The following is a 17,629-nucleotide window of genomic DNA, read 5'->3' on the forward strand; positions in this document are numbered from 1 at the left end:
TTGTTGTCACTGCGGTGCTCCTGCATGAGCAGGTCCTGCCCACATTGCTGGGTACAGTGTGCCCCTTGCTATGTCTGACTCTTGGGTGTTCAGAGAACTTTGTGTGTGTGCTGGGGCAGAGTTTGGTGTTGAACCCAGGTTTGAATTGAGAAATTATTTCTCTCCTCTCAGTTATCACCACAGCTACAGGTGTTAAATTTCAGCATCCCTATAAGTCTTCTTCAACAAGAAACACAGCCACCTGCCAGAGAGAGAGGACAGGTGGGAAAGCTGCCACTGGCCATCTCTTTAGCATTTTAATGGCTGCAAAGGGACTGCTTTTCTGACATTGTGTGAATGGGGTGAGGTGTCCAAAGTCCTCACCTTGGCTTGAGCCCCTGGTCTTGGAAACTTCTCTAAGCAGAATATCTTAGAGAGCATGTCCAGGTGCTCTGGCCTTGAGAGCAAGCGGTCAGGGCCTAGCAGTGGTAAGACTGGTCTGACTTGAATTTACCTATTTAATGAAATACATTGTCATAGAGAACACCTCACCGCACCCCAGCAGAAGGCAGTTTAAAATCTACTGGGAATGATTGCTCATTTAAACTGCATTATAGAACGCCCTGAACCTGTGCTCTAAAGACAGAATAAATCTCCTAGCTAACAAAGTGTTGGAGTTGGATTTTTTAAAATATTCCTTTAGGCCAAGGCTTCTCCCCTCTTCTGATGGAGGCCTCTCTTACTGCTGCTTCTGCATTGCAGTGGCATTGTGAATGGCCTCACCTACTCACCTCGAGGTCCTGCTGGCCTCAATGAGAGGCCTCCAGCTTCCTTGGTGGCCTGTGCTTGCTGTCACCTATGAGTTCCCCTCGCACAGGCTCTAAACCAAGGTGGCCTGGGGATTCCTTCTGTGCCCAGTGTAAGAGGATGCAGCTGTCAGAGTAAAAATAGCCCATTGGATTGTTTTCAGTGGCAGCCATGGGGAGAGAGAACTTGGTGAAGTGCTGCCTCTTTGAAGGAAGGACCTGGAACACTGACCAGCCAACATTTAGAGCAGAGCAGGGAAATAGAAGACGTCACACCTGCTATGTGTGAGTACACTATGGACTGTGGGGATTGAGTGCAGTCTAATGACCTATCTCACCTACTATATATGAGTGCACCATGGACTGTGGGGATTGAGTGCAGTCTCATGACCCACCTCGTCTCCTGTATGTGAGTGCGTTGTGGACCGTGGGGATTGAGTGCAGTCTAGTGGCCCACCTCACCTGCTGTGTGTGAGTGCACCATGGACCATGGGGATTGAGTGCAGTCTAGTGGCCCACCTCACCTGCTATGTGTGAGGATTGAGTGCAGTCTAGTGGCCCATCTTACCTGCTATGTGAGTGCACCGTGGACTATGGGGATTGAGTGCAGTCTGGTGGCCCACCTTACCTGCTGTGTGTGAGTGCACCGTGGACTATGGGGATTGAGTGCAGTCTCTAATGAGCTACCTCACCTGCATATAGAGGCTGAGCTTCCTCACATTCAGGAGAAATGGGATGTTACTCTTCTCTGCTTTGCTTCTCTGTACCCCAGCTCTGAGCTCCGTAGCCCTTCCTGGCAGCTCTGGCCTCTGCCATGTCCACCCTTTGCACGTTGTTCGCCCACCCACGGAGGACTGACCAGCTCTCTCTGGCAGCTCCCTGCTCTGTATCAGTGTTTGCTTCTTTCTCGAAACCATTTCTAGGGTCTGATCCCGCATGGAGGATGTGACATTCAGCCCAAGGGATCATAAATGCTATTTAGAAAAATCTTAAGTGCTGTGGATTATGTACAAGTCTGAGGATAAGTGGCAGTCTGTGAAGTCGACAACTCGCCTTCAGTGATCAATCATTCTGTGACAATGAGGGAGTCGGCCACCTCATTGGTTTCTAACCTGTGAAAGAGATTGCGAACACTGTTTCAAACAGCTCTGTGTTGCTCCCTGAGTGGAGAGCTGTATTGAAGAAGGAAAACCATCACCTTGCCGAGGTGAGCCGGCTCTGGCAGGTGCACTGGTCCAGGTCTCAGAGACCAACAGGAGAGTGCACGTGGCTCTGAACTGGTTCTCCTGGCTCGCCTGCTGTCCACATTCTGTGCCTGGCGTGTGCGGTGCCACGTTTGCCGGTAACCGAGGACTGCCATCAAGGTGGAGGTCACTGACAACTTGCCTTCCACAACTTCCTTCGCACCTAGAACTGCACTCAGTATACTGCATCTAATGTCCTTGTTAACAAGTCCTATGTCCTAGGGAAACCCCTCTGTCTCTTTCACTCACAGAGAATTGAGCACAGCTGATGGTCAAAGGTTACAGTTCTAAGAAGGTGGCGTGCTGTATCAGATGTTTAAACACTGAGGGAAAATACGATGCACAGAATGACTCCAGTCAGCAGAATGACTGTGAAATGTCACTGTCTAGACCAGGACTTGGCATACTTTTTCTATCAAGGGCAGTAATTGTTGGGCTTTGTGGGCCCTGCAGTTTCTGTGGTGGCACCCTTACTCTTGTCCCCTGCAGTGCAAAAGAGCTTGAGACAATGTCAGTGAGCGGACGTGGCTGTGTCCCAGTAAATATGGGTCTCAGTTTGCCAGCTCTGGTCTTCACCGCCAGGGGACCAGGGCATAGCTGGGATAGACCTTAGTGCCTGGGCCAGCGTCTTCCAGGAGCCTGAGTTGGGTCCAAAGCTTGGAGCCATTTAGTCCACAATTTAATGCAAGACCTGAAAATGTCGGAGCATTTTGCTGCCTTCACCTTAGTTATAATTTTCCATTGTTAGTGAGACCACTCACAATATCCTGCTGAGACCATTTGGAGCACATAGAAAACTAAAGATGGAGGCCTAGCCCTTTAAGACCACTTGCACCTGGCCTGCCCACCTGACCATGACCCTGGAGCCAGCTGCAGGTGTCTCTGTGCAGCCTGGGAACAATGCTCCGAGGGCACATTGGATTGGTGGCCCTGTGCTTTAAAGTTCTAAAAGTGAGTCTCCCTTCTCATGTATTCCTTCCTTTGAGACATTTATTGATGGTGTTTGAAGAGAAGAGTGCTAGAATATTGAAAGAAAGATCACTAAGACAGGATCTACGCATTGAAGGATTTGGGGGTCTGAGGGGAGAGACACCATTAATAAGCCATTGTTTCCTCTGTGCTGGGCCTCGAGTGCCTTCATGCTGTCTTCGTGTGTGGTGGGTGCTGTGGGCACTTAGAACAAGGAGCTGGAGCACATCTGAGGAGGGGAGGGCAGGGAAGGCTCTGTGCAGAGGCCCGGGATGTTTATATCTGAGAGGTTTCCCTGAGGAAGTGCTGCTGGGAGGAGTCCTGCAGAAGGGTGTTCCAGAGAGAAGCACCACAGGAACCCGGAGGGGAGTGCACAGGAAGGCACAAGGCATTTGGGGAGACTCACAAGCAGGCCAGGACTCCTAGAGTTTGGTGAGCTAGGGGAAGTGTCAGGGAGAGAGCATGAGGGGTGATGAGGAGATAAGCCGCTGCCGACAGGTACTACAGGACTTTGGGGAGGGTCATCTTCACTTTGCAGACAGGAAGAACCTGCTGGACTTTTTTTTAGCATCCCAGACATGACTGGATGAAAATTTACATTTGTACCTGTAGAAGGCTCCTGAGGTTTCTACTGCTGATTTCTCCTGATAACTCCTAAGCATCGGTTTTTATTCACAGTAATTTTGTATATGGTCATCTAGCATTAACATTTATTAAGTGGTACTGTGCCATTACTTGGTTTGGAGACGTTGCTGAAACTGGCCCTGCTTTCTTCATGAGTCACACTGAGTACATCAGCAAGTCCTCAGACAGAACTGAAATCACAGAAGAGGGCTTTCGGTGGTGAGTTTGAGCTGGCCTGCACCTCCCTCGCTCTCTTCCCATAACCCACCCTATTGCCTCGAGGAAATCCGATGTGCTGACTGTGCCTGCTTTAGCCTTTCATTGAAATAGCTCAAGCAAAAATAAGCATTCGGGTCCTCATCTGGTGATCCGACAAGTCAGATGTATGTCATTTTTTGACTAACCTGAAAGAAGTCAACAGGTGTTAGAGGTTTCTCATTTGCATTTTTTTCGCACAAAATCAAACCAGGGCTAAATCTTGTCTCTCCACTCTGCCCTTACTCCCCCTCTCCGGCCCATCAGGCACCACAGAGTTCCTGGAAGTTGTTATTTGTGGCAGTGTTTCCTAAATTTAGCAGGTGCAAGAAGAATCAGTGGCAAATAGGTGCCTTAGGAAAATTGATCTTCAACTTAGAACGTAGACTTAAAACATGAATTATGTTGCACAGATAAAGGACTGTGTCTATCCTCTGTTCATTTTCCACAGTTATTTATGTGAGATTTTTGTTACAGTACAAATAGTTAAAAAGAGGGATGGCTAAAAATCTCACCCCCAGGACCTTACCGTTTGTGTTTTTTACTCTGACTTCCAGTTCTTAGTCCACAGACATACCTAAGTTTTTGCAGACGTAATCTTACTATGGGCATATTTTTGTATTCTACCGTTTCCTCTTAAAATGTTGGCTGTGTGAAATTCTTAAATTCGGGAATAATAATCAGAACGGACATGCCAGTACTGGGTTTGGCTTCCACATGCACAGCTAGGTGGGAGTTTCTGCCTGCTTTCTCTGTAGCGCAGCACTCTGCAAAGGGGCCTGGGGAAGGAGACAGGTTGTCAGATCCAGCATCTGCAGCGAAAACAAGTTCAAGCCAGCGATGGCCATCTCTTGGTCTTCACAAGTGTGGCCAGACTGATATTTTCAGGGTCAAATTACCTTTAGGTTGATAATAAAATGAAGTGCAAAGAGTGGTTGTCTCAAGGGTGGGGGAGCCTTTTTTTTTTTTTTTTTTTTTTTTGTATTAACACACTTATCCTAGGGAGATATGTTCCAAGATCCCCCAGTGGATGCCTGAAACCAGGGATAGTACTGAACCCTATATATACATATATATATATATATAGATAGATAGATAGATGATAGATAGATAGATAGATAGATAGATAGATAGATACACACACACATATATACATAAAATATGTTTTGTCCTATACATACATACACTTGATGGCTTTTTCTCAGTGTATTCAAATTGCCAGCATCACTCCTCTTGCACTTTGGGGCCATTATGAAGTAAAATATGGGTGACCTGCACACAAGCACTGCGATACCTTGACAGATGATCTAATAAACCTAGACGGCTACCAGGTGACTGGTGACAGGGAGTGTCTACAGCATGGACATGCTGGATGAAGGATGATTCACATCCCAAGTGGGATGGAGCAGGACAGCACACGATTTCATCACGTTACTCAGGAGGGTGTGCAGTTTAAGCAAGTTTTAAGCTCATGAATTGTTTACTTCTGGAATCTTCCATTTAATATTTTTGAACTGTGGTTGACCATAGGTAACTGAAACCACAGAAAACAAAACCTCAGATAAGGAGGGACTACTCTATAAGCTGTGGTCTTGCTTCTGGTCAGGTGTGGGATAGTCCAAATTTAAATTTGTTTTAATTTTTTGTTTCTTTTTTGGAGTCAGATTTTTTGAGAGTATTGTGAAATTAGTTCTTAATAGGGTCCCCAGTTTATTTTGCTCAACTCGCTAATGGGTGTTAGATGATCAGTATTAATAAAGAGTTCTGTGTTTGGGAACTGCAAAGTCCAATTCAGCATACTACCCTGATATGTCGTAAATGTGATTGTCAAAGTAGTAGTGCCACCTCTCTAGGAGGATCTCTCCTGTGTACACACCCATGCTGCTCTGGTATTTGATGAGATAGGATGAAAAACCAAGTTTTCTAATCATGTCACTTTTATTAGCAACTGAAGTGACCTTCCATTGCTAAGACTTCCCGATTCTGGCCCTCAGCAAACTCCCTCTCCTTCTGCTTACATTCTCCCTTAGGTTTTGATGGGTCATTGCAGGGAATATAAGTATATTCTCTAACTTGCTTTTGTTAGCTTGAAAGAGAGAACACAGATTCTGAAGGGCTTTATCTTTCTTTTCAAAAGTAGAATGTCAACGAGATTCTTGAGATGACTCTTACGATGTTTCAGAAAGAAAAGACAAGTGAATTTTAGAAATTGTACTTGAAACAAGCGAGAGTTTGATCTTTTTACTTGTCCTGAAATCAGAATCTTCCCCTACTTTTAAGTCCTGGCCTGCGTACCATTTTAGGTGTATTCTTTAGTTTCAGGCCCAAACAAAGGCCAAAACTTGCTTTTGGTGGTTACTATGCTTGTTGAAACAGAGAACGGAACACATGAGAACTTTTGAGAATGTGCACTTAGAGAGCTTTAACTTTTGTTCAAGAGTCGTCTCTGGAATACTTTCTAAACTGTCCTCTCAGCCAGTGATGGCTGTTGTTTCTTTCAAACCCTGATGCAAAAACTTCATCCAAGAGGTTTCCTCAGCAGATCTCATGTAACTCCTACTTTCTGTGTTTTCCTGTTCTTTCCCACATCGTATCTACTAGCTGATGTACTGCTTGGTATTGTGAATATTCACTGTGCATGTGGTCAGTGTGTGTGAGAGGCTTTTCTAGAATTCTCTGCCTTTTCCTCCCTCTGGCCCCCTCTTACTCCATTCTCTGAACATGTCAGGCCATTTAAATTGCCATGTAGTCAAACAAAATTAGCTGCTCTTCCTTTTCCTTCATAGAAATCATGACAGTCTTAAAGCTTAGACTCAGTTTGGGGTTTTTTTGTGTGTGGTTTTTTTTTACTAGCTACATAAAAGTTTAATATTAATTGGCTGCCCACCAACCACTTTTTGAAACATCATGGAAAGTACTGAATTTTTATTTATTTAGTAAGACTTTTATTTTAAAAAGAAGATAACCGATTTTAGTTTTATGGATTTTTTAAATATTAGAGGTAATATGAAGTAGTTAATACCACAAATGCTGTGCTAATGGAAACGCTGCTGCTATTTTATAACTTGTGAAATTTTCAGGTTGTTCTAGAATGTTTATGTTCTTTTGTTTTAAATTAAGTTTGTTATACTTTCCATGATTTGGCTGAAGACATAGACATCCTTTCCCCTATCTGTCTCTTCAAACCTCAGCACTAGGGAATGGTCTTTCGTTTGGGTCCAAAAATGAAAAGTCAATTCAGTCACAGTGAAACACTTGCAGAGCCGGTCTGTTACTACTGGGCTAATTTTAGGGTCATCCAGACTTCTCGTAGCCCTGTGGTCCTCCATGCTGCCGGCAGTCCTGTTGCTCTCTGAATTAGTAAGTAACGGCCATGAACTGTCCGCGTGTGCAGGCATCCGAGGCCTTTGCAGGTACCTGATGTTCTGCAGTCTGGGCCTCCAAGAAAGATACTTCTCATGCTTTGTTAATGACTAAGCCAAAATAAATAGATGTTCTTGGGCAGCGAGCAGCTGAGCATTTCGACAGTTTTGACTCCTTTCTTTACTGCATTTGCATAGGTTGTTCCCTTCTCGTTGTAGATCATAGTGAGGGGACTCTGAGCACATCCCAGTGGAGCAGGCAGGAGGCTGGAGTCTGGGGGTCCATGCAGCGTGCCCTCACCGGCGAGGCCATAGGGCTTGCCTTGTTCCCGTGCTCGAGGGATAGGCATGGGTACTTGACAGCGTTTTCCTTCCTGTGCAGTATTCTTACAGTGTGATCGTGTTACTAGTTTTCGCCTTGTTCTCACCATCTAGCAGACATTTAGTGACTGCCTGCCTACTGTGTGCCAGGCACCATTCCAGGGAGACAACATGATCTTTTATATTTTCTCTGTCCTGCCTAAACTTGTGGCCAGGAGCTACTTTGTTCCCCGTGAAGTTTCTCAGATGGGAAGCTGTACATGCCGCACGCAATCCCAGCCAGTGAAGGGGGGAGCCCACCACGGACCGCAGTTGCCCCTAGTCGTCTAGCTCAGAAGGGGAGGGATCCCCTTTGTCATCTCTGCAGTTTGCCCCTTCCTTGTGGGGCCTGCCTCCTTTCCTTGTGCATCAGGCACCACAATGGGGAATGTGACACGTTTGGGGTCCCATGGACGCCTAAAGGAAACAGTGATTCTAACCACACTGCTGTTGGCATTTATTGCTCTTAATCAGCTAAGGTTCTTAGCCTTCCCTCCTTGCACTCTCCTCTTTCTTCCTTTCCTTCTCTCTCCTGCACTACGTGGCTGGGCTGACTTCAGACCAGCAAGAGTGGCGGGCAGGCATTTTCACTGTGAGGGGTCCGCCTCCGTGGGGAGACTCCGGGACTGAAGATCACGGTGAGGGAAGGAAGGCGGGAACCTGGAAGTCCTTCCAGCCGAAGTGAGGTTCTGCAAGAGGCTGGGGCAGAGGCTGGGAGGAAGCGCTCCACAGCCTCTGGGCCTGGTCTGTGGCCAGGTCTCACTTAGGAGTAAGAGAAAGAAGTCACTTCAGTGACAGACGTGTGAAGTGGTCAGTGTGGTCCACACAACAAGCTTGAGTGGCCTCTGTGGACGGAAGGAGTGAAATGACTTTTACAGCCTACTTTCCTTTTCCATTCTGCTGGCTGAGTCGGGCGGGGCTTGGGAACTTCAGGCAGCTGCTTGGGTCCTTGCAGGAAGCGCAGCACCCAGTGGGGAATGAGGGCAGAGCCCGGGAGGCCTGGAGGGCGGAGCAGGCCCGATGCAGGAGAGTCTGCAGCTCCGCCTTCTTCCAGCAGATGATCCTTCCCTCTTATCCTTGCGCTTTAAAGCCTGTGGCTCCTGTGAAGCATTTCCATCCAGACAAGCAGAGGGAAGCACATCTTCAAGACCAAAGGAGCTTCGGCTGGGAGATGTAGTGATTGACTCAGAGCTGGAAAAAATGTGTGGGAACTAAGTAGGGAAATGGTTTTTTCTGGCTGCTCATAACACTGGGAGACAGGAAGGGGAATTGTATCACTCGTGTCTTCATCGCAGACAACATATTTCACTCTGAGCCATTTCAGCAGGAAGGGGTTTGTCAAGAGCGATGGTCTCAGAGGGGCTGGAGAAACAGGATTTCAGCTGAAGTTCTGGGAACAGCCTCCAGACCACATCATACAACTGGCCAGTGAGCTCTGCCAGTGCCTCTGCCGCCATCTGCACCTGCCAGGCAGGTGCTATGTACCTGTCTTACTTCCCCATGTCCCATTTCCAAATCTGTGTGGTGTAAGTGTGTCAGAGGACGAGACTCAGCCCTGAGTCTGCAACCTAATAGCAAAGGAGGTTGAGAAGTGTCGTTGGTGTGAACTCTATATTGGGAAAGTGGGGTTCACTATGTGGGAGAGCATCAAAATGTGGAGCTGTGCCCTGGCCGGGGGCTCAGTCGGTTGGAGCGTTGTCCTGTACACCAAAAAGTTGGTGGGTTTGATTCCCAGTCAGGGTACATACCTAGATTGCTGGTTTGATTCCTGGTCAGGATGTGTAAGGGAGGGAACTGGTTGATATCTCTCTCTCTCTCTCAAATCAAGAAACATATACTCAGGTGGGAATTAAAAAATATGGAGCTGTGACAGGGTTTGGGGCAGCCACAAATTTAGATGTTTGTTACAAAACTACATTAGCAGATATTCCTAATGACAGGAATTAATAGTAAAATTTTAATGATCAACTGCAAAATTTTCAAAAATCTAGAAGACCTTATTTTATAACTTTGTCTGTTGAGGGACCTATGGTTGTCTACACCACTGTCCTACATGTCTGTCTGTCATTTGCTCCCTTCGGTTGGTTATTGTTTAGTTTCTGATGTGTCCTATATACGTAGACTACATGAGATCAGGCTACCAGGAGAGGAGGGCCTCACAGTGGTCCAGCTAAGTCTTTATCCAGCTGTAGTCTTTTGCAAGGGTTGCTGAGATGTCTAGACTTTGTATTTTCACTTGACACTGAAGACATTTGAAACTATACTTTAAGTCCCTTTGAAGAAGAAACAACCAGATTCTTAATAAAACTGAAAGTGAGCCTGATTTTTATGCAGCATGAATTTACATAAACATTTTTATAGATTTTTTTAATAGTTTTTTTATATGAAGGTTGTTTTTATTCTTTTTAAAAACCTATTAGTTTTGTAAATAAGTTTTTACTTTTCTGGAAAGGGAGCAAAATAAATCACATTATTTATGGTGTGTAACAGCTCCTATCGGGTGCATCAGTGAAACTGAATCCCCTCATACTGAGATCTGATAGAACTGTACCATATGTTATCACTTCTAGTTACCATGTGAAGGTTTTTACTAACAGTGGGTCCTGCATAGAATAGACAACAGTGTGGACGTGTGAACAGGCATCTAAGGGGAGAGGTCTGGAACTTGTACCACTTACCGGGAAGGAGGTGCCCAGTGGTTTGGCTTTTTGATGCCCCGGTCTACACGCCGCTTCCCAGCCAGAGCATGAACATTTGTACAGTCATGGAACGTAACCAGGCGCGTTAATTAGAGAGTTCCCCCAGTTCCTTGGCAACAAAAGATGAGTGAAAAACTTCTCCTTTTTATTTTTTATTTGTTGACCTCAGTGGATAGTTCCTTTAAGTATTTTTCTATACTGGGTATCATCTTTTTAATTTATTTTTTATCATCCTGCAGGGGGTTAAATACCTGTGCATTCCAGCAGCGGATTCACCATCTCAAAACCTGTAAGTTGTGTTTTCTGTATTATTGAGGGGTATTAAAAATGATTAAAGGACTGTAAAGATGTCAGATAACTAAAGGAGCGTGAAGTGTGGGAGCCCCGAGCCCCTTGCTGCTGTGCAGAGCCTCTGCCTCACCGGAGGGACTAAGGCCTGCGCTGGTGTGTGCTGCCTGCCTGCCAAGTTGGCAGCCTGGAGCTGGAGGCGGGCTGCTGTTGCCGGTCTCTCTGTACAACACTCACTGACGGGAGGTCTAGAAAAGAGTCTGGTTTTTAAAAAGAAGACCTCATACCAAACCGTTAGCATGTCCATCCTTTCTCTAGAAGCAGACCCTGGTAGGTTTTGTCTAGCAGCTCTGTCCACCTGAAATAGACTGAGCACAATGCAGGTCACACCTGTAATTTTAAATTTGCTGGGAGGCACATTAAAAAAGTAAAAAAGAAGTAGATGACAATAATTTTAGTAATATGTTTTATTTACCCCAATATATTCAAAATGCTGTCATTTCAACCAGGTGCTTAATTTTTTTTTCATGAGATACCTTACATCCTTTCTTTATGCTAAGTCTTCAGCACCAGGCAGGCTTTCTTTACGCCAGCAGTGCGTCTCAGTCGCACCAACTTCATTTCAAGTACTCTTACCACATGTGGCTAGTGGCCACTCTGTGCTTCAATGTACTTGTAAAGTCTGAATCGAGTGATGGATCTTTCTGGTTTAGGAAAGTCCAGCCCTCTCTCTCTTCACAGCTTATACATCTTTGACACCACTTTGTCCCTATAAAGAGAAATGTGCCATTGCTATCTTTTCCAGCAAGCACTCGCATGGAGACCATAAGATTAGGCTTTGACAGAATGGGGGACAGGTCTCTGGAGACCAACAGCAGTTATGGCTCTAACATTCATACTCTTCAGTTTCCAAAAATGACCCAGAAAGGCCATGACATGGATTAAAGTTTTGCTGAAGCATGGACTTGAGAGGCTGGGGGCAGGAATAAAGTACTTCGCCATTCACTGCACCCACAGGCCCCAGCCTCTGCCTCTCAGGCTGGCCTTGTGCTGACCCTCTTAGAATTACATGTTACTGCTTTTTATCAGGGAAGTTAAAAGGTTTGGTGGTGGCTGTGAATTTGGGAGTCTGTAGGCTTGTTGGGATACATTCCTCATGCTTCCCACGTTCTGTTGCCTGCAAATCCTACACACCAGAAGCGTAGACCACGGAATCTTACATGTGGGATCCCGAGTATCCATCCTCGGAAAGTTATCAAATTGGACTATTAGCCAACCTTGACTTTTCACTGCTGCAGAGAAGAGAAATCATAGGTTATGCAATAATTTTGTGCGATCTACCTATTTGACCAAAAAAAACAAAAGGGGCTAGAGTCAGATGGACTGGTGTGGGGAAGGAAGGGTGAGAGGGCTAGGTCAGGGCACAGGTGGTATAGACTTAAACCAGGAGAGGGCAGGGGCAGGTTGGAAGTAGGGCAAATATGTTCTATCCAGGGCTCATGTTTTCAAAGTGACTCCATATTTCCCAGGAAAAGTCATTCTTTAAGATGGGTGGAGGAAGGATTTTACTAAGATCACTAGGAAAACAGTAGTAGCTTAAGTCTGGAAGGAGGGGAAGAAGCTTTAGAGAACTTCCGTGGTTACGAGTCGTGTCAAGAAACAGAAGTGGTTTGGAGGGCATGTGTGTACGGAAGGAAGTGAGCACTGCCTTTCTCTGAAGGCCACAGCAGTCTTCTGCCTGTGTTATGGTGGCTATTTTTAGAACAGTTGCTTTGCTCTTATCTCAAACTGAGGTTCTGACATACTGGTGAATTTGTCAGTACCTGATTGGCCAGCTGACTCCTTGGAAGAATCAAGCTGTCACACATTCTGGGCACTTGTTGTCAGGGCAAGTGACCACCTGCACTTGCACTGCCCCCAGGGCTCTCAGCATAGCAGACGCCCAGTGCTGGGCTTTCCAGGACCGTGACCTTACTCACCACATGGAGGTGGAGCAGTGAGTGTTCCTGGGCTGTGTAGACAAGGAAGCAGTGGACCTAGAATTAGACATCTCAAGTTTAAAGCCCATTCCATCTGCCATGGGAGAGTCAGTTCATTCATCTGAAAGGGACTACCATTAGGATTTTTGGAGTCAGATCATGTATGTGAAAATGTTTCCGTGAACTCGAAGCACTTTTGAAAATAAGAGTGTATTTCCATGGCTTGGGAGTTACAGAAAAGGCAGTTGAAAATAAGTTTTGGGGTTCAGGAAGCCTGCTTCATTTACTTGGAGGGTGTGCTTGTGTGGAGAGACCAGGTGACAGGAGGGTGCAGCTGCTTCTGGCAGCATCAGCCCAGTCATAGTTACCTTGGGCCAGAGGACTAACCCATAAGATTTGAATTAGTTCTCGTGCGCCCCAGATATGTACAAGGGTGTTGTTACAAGGTGTGGTTTGCCTTTAACCCTCTGCTTCCATCTGGGTGGAAGTGCAGTGTGTAGTGTGGGGTGCGAGTTTCCGGGGGGGATTCCATGGTTGGGGCTGATGATAGACCTGTGCAGAGAAGGCACCGTTGCTGCTGTTCGGAGTGAAGTCTTAGAAAAGCCCCTCTGTTTCAGGTGGAAATGGAGGTCAAGACCATAGCTCATCAAAAGGCAGCGAAACGGGTGCCCTGCTGTTGGGAGTTGTGCACACAGGCATTCCTGTGACTCTTTGGGGAAACTTTTCTTTTTAAATCCTTAGTAATAGCAAAGCTTATGCATAAGTAAGGCTTGGGGCATGTCAGTGTCCATGATTCTGTAAGTATTTCTTGCACTACTGAAGTTAGGTGAAGATTGTGGAGTTAAGTTGAACTGTGGGTGCACTTTGTATGCTGAGACAGCCTAGAAGGTAGCTTTTCTCTTTACCTGTTACATTTTATTGGACCGCATCTCATGGAGCATGCTTTCATAATACAATCAGACTGCTAACTTAATGTTGCAGGCCGAACATGCAACTCAATCGATGTGACCTGCCTCATTTCCTGTGGCCTGTAAGTATTAGGAACATATGAAGACTGAAGTGGACCTTCATATCTGTATCGTCAACCAGTGTGGGTGATCAGGAGACAAAATACTCTTATGCTCTTGCGAACAAAAGCGAGAGGTGTCACGTCCCTCCCTTGGAAAATGTTCTCTGGGTAACCCAATTAGAGCTGGTAGTTCTGTAATCCAGCCCCTTGTAATTCTGATGCCTGAGAGTTCCTATTTTTTTTTCTTTTCTGTAGAGGATATTATAATAATAATAATGGCTAATGGCCAAGACTGGTAAGATTTTTAAATATTTTTTTATTGTTTTTAGAGAGAGAGGAAGGGAGAGAGGGAGAAACATCAATGTGAGAAACATCGATCCATTGACTCCTGTATTCACCCCACCTGGGGATCGAACCCACAACCTGGGCATGTGCCCTGGACCAGGAATCAAAGTGGCAACCTATTACATGGGATGATTTCTCAACCAGTTGAGCCACACCGACCAGGGCAAGAGTTCCTATATTTAATGACAAAATAAATTCTAGAAAACTGTATTGTTTATTGTTTTAAACTTATAGATTTTTAAAATTATTTCCAACTTTGGATATAATTAAAACTTTTTTTTAAAATATATCTTAATTGATTTCAGAGAGAGGGAGGGAACGGGAGGGAGGGAGAGAGAAACATCAATGATGAGAGAGTAGAGTCATCATTGATCGGCTGCTTCCTGCACGCCCCCAACTGGGGATTAAGCCCACAACCCAGGCATGTGCCCTGACTGGGAATCGAACTTCGAACTGCCATCTCCTGGATCCTAGGTTGATGCTCAGCCACGACTGGCCGGGCTATAACCTGACTCTTTACCCACAAATTTCTAGACCCACAGGAATTCTAGCTAATGTGCTTAATTAGTTAGAGGATTGTGACCTTTTGAGACTAATTGCTGTCACCTGGGATTCAATTGCTGCAAACCCACTGCCCAGAAAGGTCACTGTTCTGTCTTTGCCTCAGTGCTCACAGATTCCCTATGTCTTCCAGGGCTTTGACATGCAGAAACCTGGTTTGAGATAACATTAACACATTAAGATTTTAGCTGTTTCCCCAACCACCTTGCCTTGCGAAGTCAAGACACATGAAAGTTCAAGTTCTCATCCTCATAATAACCGCCAGATCCAGGCTGCCTGTTCTGCATGACTGGTCACAATTGGAGACATCCTGGAGCTTATACCAAGTGCACATACTGTGTGTTCTCCAGGCGGCCGTTGGAGGTGGGTGGGTGAGTTAAGGCTTTGGAAGTACTTGCCTTTGCTTTCTCTCTGTGCTTTCTTAGGCAAGCTATTTTAACCTTATTTCTCTCACTATAAAATAACTCTCTCACACAGTTTTTATGTTAGGTGAGATAAGTAAATGTGTTCTTTACGAACACTAAGCATCTCCAGAAATAAGATTATGTTTGCTGTGTATTGGAGTGAGGAATGTTGATGCTCTTTGAGAGAGTGGCTGGATGCGTGGTGGCCTGTTTTGTTCACTCTTTCTTTTTAATCTCATCTGAGGGTATTTTTCCCATGGCTTTGCAGAAAGAGTGGAAGGGGGAGAGAGAGAGAAGCATCAGTGTGAGAGAGACACATTGATTGGTTGCCTCCTGCACCCACCCTGACATCCGGGGCCAGGGACCGAGCTTGCAAACGAGGCGCATGCCCTTGACCAGAATCGAACCCGTGACCCTTCAGTCTGCAGGCTGACACTCCAACCTCTAAGCCAAACCGGCTAGGGCTTCGTTCTTATTTTAATGTTCATTAAATTGGCACTTTGTATGTAGACATCATTAAGGGGGTAACTCTGGTTTTTCATTTTCTCCTCCTGTCAAGTGCTGTGGAGTCGGCAGCATTGCCTTGTGACCCTAGAGCCTTTGTGACGTCTGCGGGGTGGAGAATCCAGCAGGTCTCTGAATTACTTGAGGTTTCTGTTAGCAGAATAGGCATTAGCAGTACAGAGATCTCATATTTAAAAATTCAGCAAAACTTTCTGACCTTATTCTACGTCTCTTTTTGTGTATTTTTCTTTAGTTCAGCTGATATCCTCTGTACTCTCTCTTATTTACATTTTTCTTAATTTTCATTATTTAAAAATCAGTTTTGCAAGATCAGACCTATGTGGCCCTTGGTAGCCCTTCCAAACATATGCACATGTGTGCATGCACACGGGAGAACATATACACACCTGCTCACACATAGCTCCTAAGGACTTCGCAGACTATAGAAATGAGGCATATGTGGGAAGTATGTGTGGCATCTTTTTCATAAGGCTCACCATATTTAGCTTGAACTATTGTTTAGTCTTAGACTGTCTTCCTAGTGTCTGTAGTGTCGAACTATTCTTGGTGAAGTGATTTTGTACTAGATGGTACAGAGGCTGTCTGTTTTGTTTTGTGTGTTTGTTTTTAAAAATAGTTTGTTTTTAAAGTAACCTTATCTTCCAGAATGAAAAAGTAAGGTACAAACAACCTGATTTAAAAATGGTCAGAGGATCTGAATAGACAGCTTTCCAAGGAGGACATACAAATGTCCAACAGACGTATGAAGAGATGCTCAACATCACTAATTATTAGGGAAATGCAAATCAAAACCACAGTAAGATATCACCTCACACCTATTAGAATGGCTATTATCAACAAGACAGTAACGAATGCTGGGGAGGTTGTGGAAGAAAGGGAACACTTGTACACTGTTGGTGGGATTGTAAGTTAGTACAACCATTATGGAAAACAGTGTAGAGGTTTCTGAAAAAATTAAGAATAACACTACCTTATGACCAGCAATTCCACTTCTGGGTATTTATTCAAAGAATATGAAAACACTAATTCAAAAAGATATCTGCACCCCTATATTTATTGCAGCATTATTTGCAATAGATGAGTAGGTAAAGAATACATGGCATTTATATATAATGGAATATGACTTAGCCATAAAAAAGAATGAAATCTTGCCATCTGTAACAACATGGCTAGACTTAGAGGGTAATGTGCTGAGTGAAATAAGTCAGACAGAGAAAGACAAATACTACATGATTTGGAATCTAAAAAACAAAATGAAAAAATTAAACCAGAACAAACTCATAGACACAGAGAACAGATTGGTGGTTACAGATGGGAATGGGGTGGGGGATGGGTGAAGGGGGGGAAGGGTGGTCAGTTATATGGTCATAGATGGTAACTAGATTCTTTGGGCGTGACCACTTTGTAGTGTATACAGATGTCAAATTGTAATGTATACCTGAAACTTAAAATAAAAAAAATCATTTTAAAAGGAGAAAAATATGCCCAGCCGGGCGTCGCTCAGTGGTTGAGTGTCGACCTAGGATCCAGGTGATCTGGGTTCGATTCCCGGTCAGGGCACATGCCCGTGTTGCGGGCTCGATCAGTGACTCTCTCATCATTGATGTTTCTATCTCTCCCTCTCCTTTCCTCTCTCTGAAATCAATAAAGATATATTTTAAAAAAAAAAAAAGAAAAATATGGTATATACATTCCCCCATTTTTTAAAACGTTGACAGTATAGGAGATATAGAAGTTGGGGAATTGCTAATATAAATGTGGGTGGTTTTGTGTGCTTTTGCCGGACACTGATGGAAAAGCCCTGCCAGTGTCTAGGGGTGTGGAATGTTCCTTCCTGCTGCTTCTGGTGGGGTGAGAACCACTCAGCTGCAGAGTGGTTTGCTGAGCCCCATGGGGGACATCTTGGCTGAAGTGCCCCCCTGCCTGCCCCATGGGTTTCCTCTGGTTGTCAGCAGCAGCAGCAGGCACTATTGGGTGAGTGGAGCACACGTGGCCCAGGTGTTCCCTCTGGTTAGCAGCAGCAGCAGGCACTATTGGGTGAGTATGGAGCACATGTGGCCCAGGTATTGCCCCTGGTTAGAAGCAGCAGCAGCAGCAGGGTTGTTGGGTGAGTGTGGAGCACATGTGGCCCAGATGTTGCCCCTGGTTAGCAGCAGCAGCAAGATTGTTGGGCGAGTGTGGAGCACATGCAGGCTGTGCTTTCCCACTGGACCAGCAGCT

General features: G+C 45.2%; 1 protein-coding gene across 4 annotated transcripts in view; it reads left to right on the forward strand.

Annotated features, from left to right (window-relative positions):
- The window catches only part of DUSP22 (dual specificity phosphatase 22), a 54,881-nt gene that overhangs the window by 28,607 nt on the left and 8,645 nt on the right, over positions 1-17,629 (forward strand). For 3 of the 4 annotated variants that reach the window (XM_087820688.1, XM_087820689.1, XM_087820690.1), the window contains one exon: positions 10,538-10,587. The exons of the other annotated variant lie outside the window; for it this stretch is intronic. In XM_087820688.1, the coding sequence (XP_087676814.1) occupies positions 10,538-10,587 (50 nt within the window). The remainder of the gene's footprint in view (positions 1-10,537; positions 10,588-17,629) is intronic. 4 annotated transcript variants of the gene reach the window in all.

This window comes from Miniopterus natalensis, chromosome 9, assembly GCF_054644295.1.
Source record: "Miniopterus natalensis isolate mMinNat1 chromosome 9, mMinNat1.hap1, whole genome shotgun sequence".
NCBI lineage: Eukaryota > Metazoa > Chordata > Mammalia > Chiroptera > Miniopteridae > Miniopterus > Miniopterus natalensis.